Source organism: Ziziphus jujuba, chromosome 1, assembly GCF_031755915.1.
Source record: "Ziziphus jujuba cultivar Dongzao chromosome 1, ASM3175591v1".
Taxonomy (NCBI): Eukaryota; Viridiplantae; Streptophyta; class Magnoliopsida; order Rosales; family Rhamnaceae; genus Ziziphus; species Ziziphus jujuba.
Genome location: NC_083379.1, coordinates 3,674,909 through 3,677,145, shown reverse-complemented (window position 1 = coordinate 3,677,145; position 2,237 = coordinate 3,674,909). Strand labels below are relative to the sequence as shown.

Genomic DNA, 2,237 nt, shown 5'->3' with positions numbered 1-2,237 from the left:
CCTTCTCCGTAATTTTTTTTTTATATTGTATGTTTAGTACATTCAATTTCTACACCTTATCTTTTTACTTTTTATTTTGCACTTAGATCACCATGACATAACAAAATAAAAACAACTTGCATATATTATTTTTTCTATCCAAAAAATAATTAACATCTTTGAAATCGATACTTTCATAATATTATCTCTCCACTATATATTTTGGATCATAATACATAATTAAGTGCAGCAGGCGTTGAAATCTCAAGTCATGTTTATTATGCTAAAACGATGAGACAAGACAACAATTAAAAAATGATAATGACAGCAGATGATATATATGGATGATGTTATATATAAGCATAGTAATAGTAATGATTAATTCCAAACTCCCAAAATTAAGTTTTTCCAAACCCCTAAAATTACACATAAAAAAAAAAAGAAAAAGAAAAAAGAAAAACATATACACAAACACTTATCTAATTATCTTCCTCCGACAAACACCATTTTCATTTTATTTTTTTTTTGGTTTTTTGGTTTTTCAAAATCAAACACCACCATCGTTATTATTCACCATCTCCATAGTAGTAGTAGCAGTAGTAGCACCGCTACTATTGTTTCTCTTATCATCTCTCATTTTGATATACATACCATAAACATAAGAACAAAAACCCCAAACACAAAGCACAGTCGAAACCGCTTTCACACCCCCAAACTCATCCCCATACACCAGGACACCACCCAACACGTTCATGCCCATCAAAGCCGTCATGCAAATCCCACCTGTAATCGAAGATGTCAAAAACACCATCCCAGCCGTACCCATGAAGCACAACTGCCACGTCACCACGTTCGAGAAAACCGTAACCCAGTACACCTTCTCTCCTTTATCAAACACTTTTTTGCTCTCATTCCTTATCTCGGAGAACCCACCATCCAATGCCATTCCAATGGTCGCCAAAACCGTGGCGGCGATCTCCATCACCAATTGCATTTCCATCACCATCTCGAAGCAATACACTCTCCTGAACAACTTCTCCATCAATGGAAGGTAAAGAGCGAAGAGCAAACCAGCACCAATCGTTGAGAAGAATCCAATGAAGTATTTGGACCGGGTAAGGCCTTGGGGTTTGTCATTGTTGGAGCCCAAGGCTATTAGTACGGAACTCAGTGTTAAAAGGATCACGCAGTTGAGATTCGAGAATGTGATTCTCTGCTTCACTATTATGACCGAGAGGATGAGATTGAATGCCAGTTGGGATGAGAGGAGGAGTGAGGAGGTTGAGACTGGGAGATAAGAATTTCCCCATGAGAATAGAAGGTTGTTTATGCCTAACAAAAAGCCTATGAATATTGATATGATTGTGATCTTTGGTGTGAAACGGGTAAAGGGTTTTCTCTCAGTGAATTTGAGGAGGTGATATGGAACGAAAATTGGGATTAGAAGGAGAGGGAAACCAGCACACTGAACCCAAGTCGAGACCCATCTGCTTGAACCTTTGTGGTTGAAATAGTACTTTGAGAGCAAGCTTGATGACACCGAACCCACAAAGAGACATAAGTAATTCACCACCAAAAGAGGCACATAGCGTTTGTCGTTATTGTTGTTGGGCTTGTTGTTGATATTGGTGTTCATTGCTAGTAGCAGTGATGAAACACTTCCAATCCCAGCTTGATCTTGCGGATGTTGTTGTTGGTCTAAGGGGGAAGAAGGGTGATGATGATTATGGTGGTGCTGGGGGTTTTGGTTTTTGGGGAAATTTGGTGGTGAGATTTGATGAACTAAGGTGTCCATTTAATTTAAAATTTGAAGAGATGAGGAAGGTTTTGAAAATGAGAAGACGATTTTTTGCTGATTTTCTTTCTATCTCTCTCCTTTTCTAATAAGGATGGATATGATAACGATGATGCTTTTTTTTTGGCTCTCTGCTTATTAATTAAAGGTGTGTTTCAGAGTAATTCCTAAAAAGCACAAAACTAAAGGACACACAGTAAGTTAGAGCGGTTTTAGGAGAAGCACAATAGTGGTGCTGAACTGCTATGATATATATATATATATATATAAATACATAAATACAATAATAAATAATATTGCTAATTAAGTTGATGTAGGAGATTAGGATCGTATATGTGTTATGTAAGTATGTTTGTGGGGTCTACCAAGCCTTTCGGCAGATGGGAATTTGACGGCTTTGAAGAGGAGGATCCAATGATTGTGAAATGGCCTTAATGATCATCCTCCTATATGTATCATGGGG

General features: G+C 37.4%; 1 protein-coding gene across 1 annotated transcript; it reads right to left on the bottom strand.

Moving 5' to 3' along the window:
* Nucleotides 1–274: 274 nt before the first annotated feature.
* LOC107406765 (probable purine permease 4) lies at nucleotides 275–1,990 on the bottom strand. Its single transcript, XM_016013991.4, has one exon. It carries the CDS (start codon nucleotides 1,772–1,774, stop codon nucleotides 527–529), a length of 1,248 nt encoding a protein of 415 aa, XP_015869477.3. The 5' UTR covers nucleotides 1,775–1,990; the 3' UTR covers nucleotides 275–526.
* Between the last annotated feature and the right edge of the window lie 247 nt (nucleotides 1,991–2,237).

What these genes read in the sequence shown, in the direction of transcription:
- LOC107406765 (XM_016013991.4), bottom strand. Translation starts at nt 1,774, where the DNA reads ATGGACACCTTAGTTCATCAAATCTCACCACCAAATTTCCCCAAAAAC.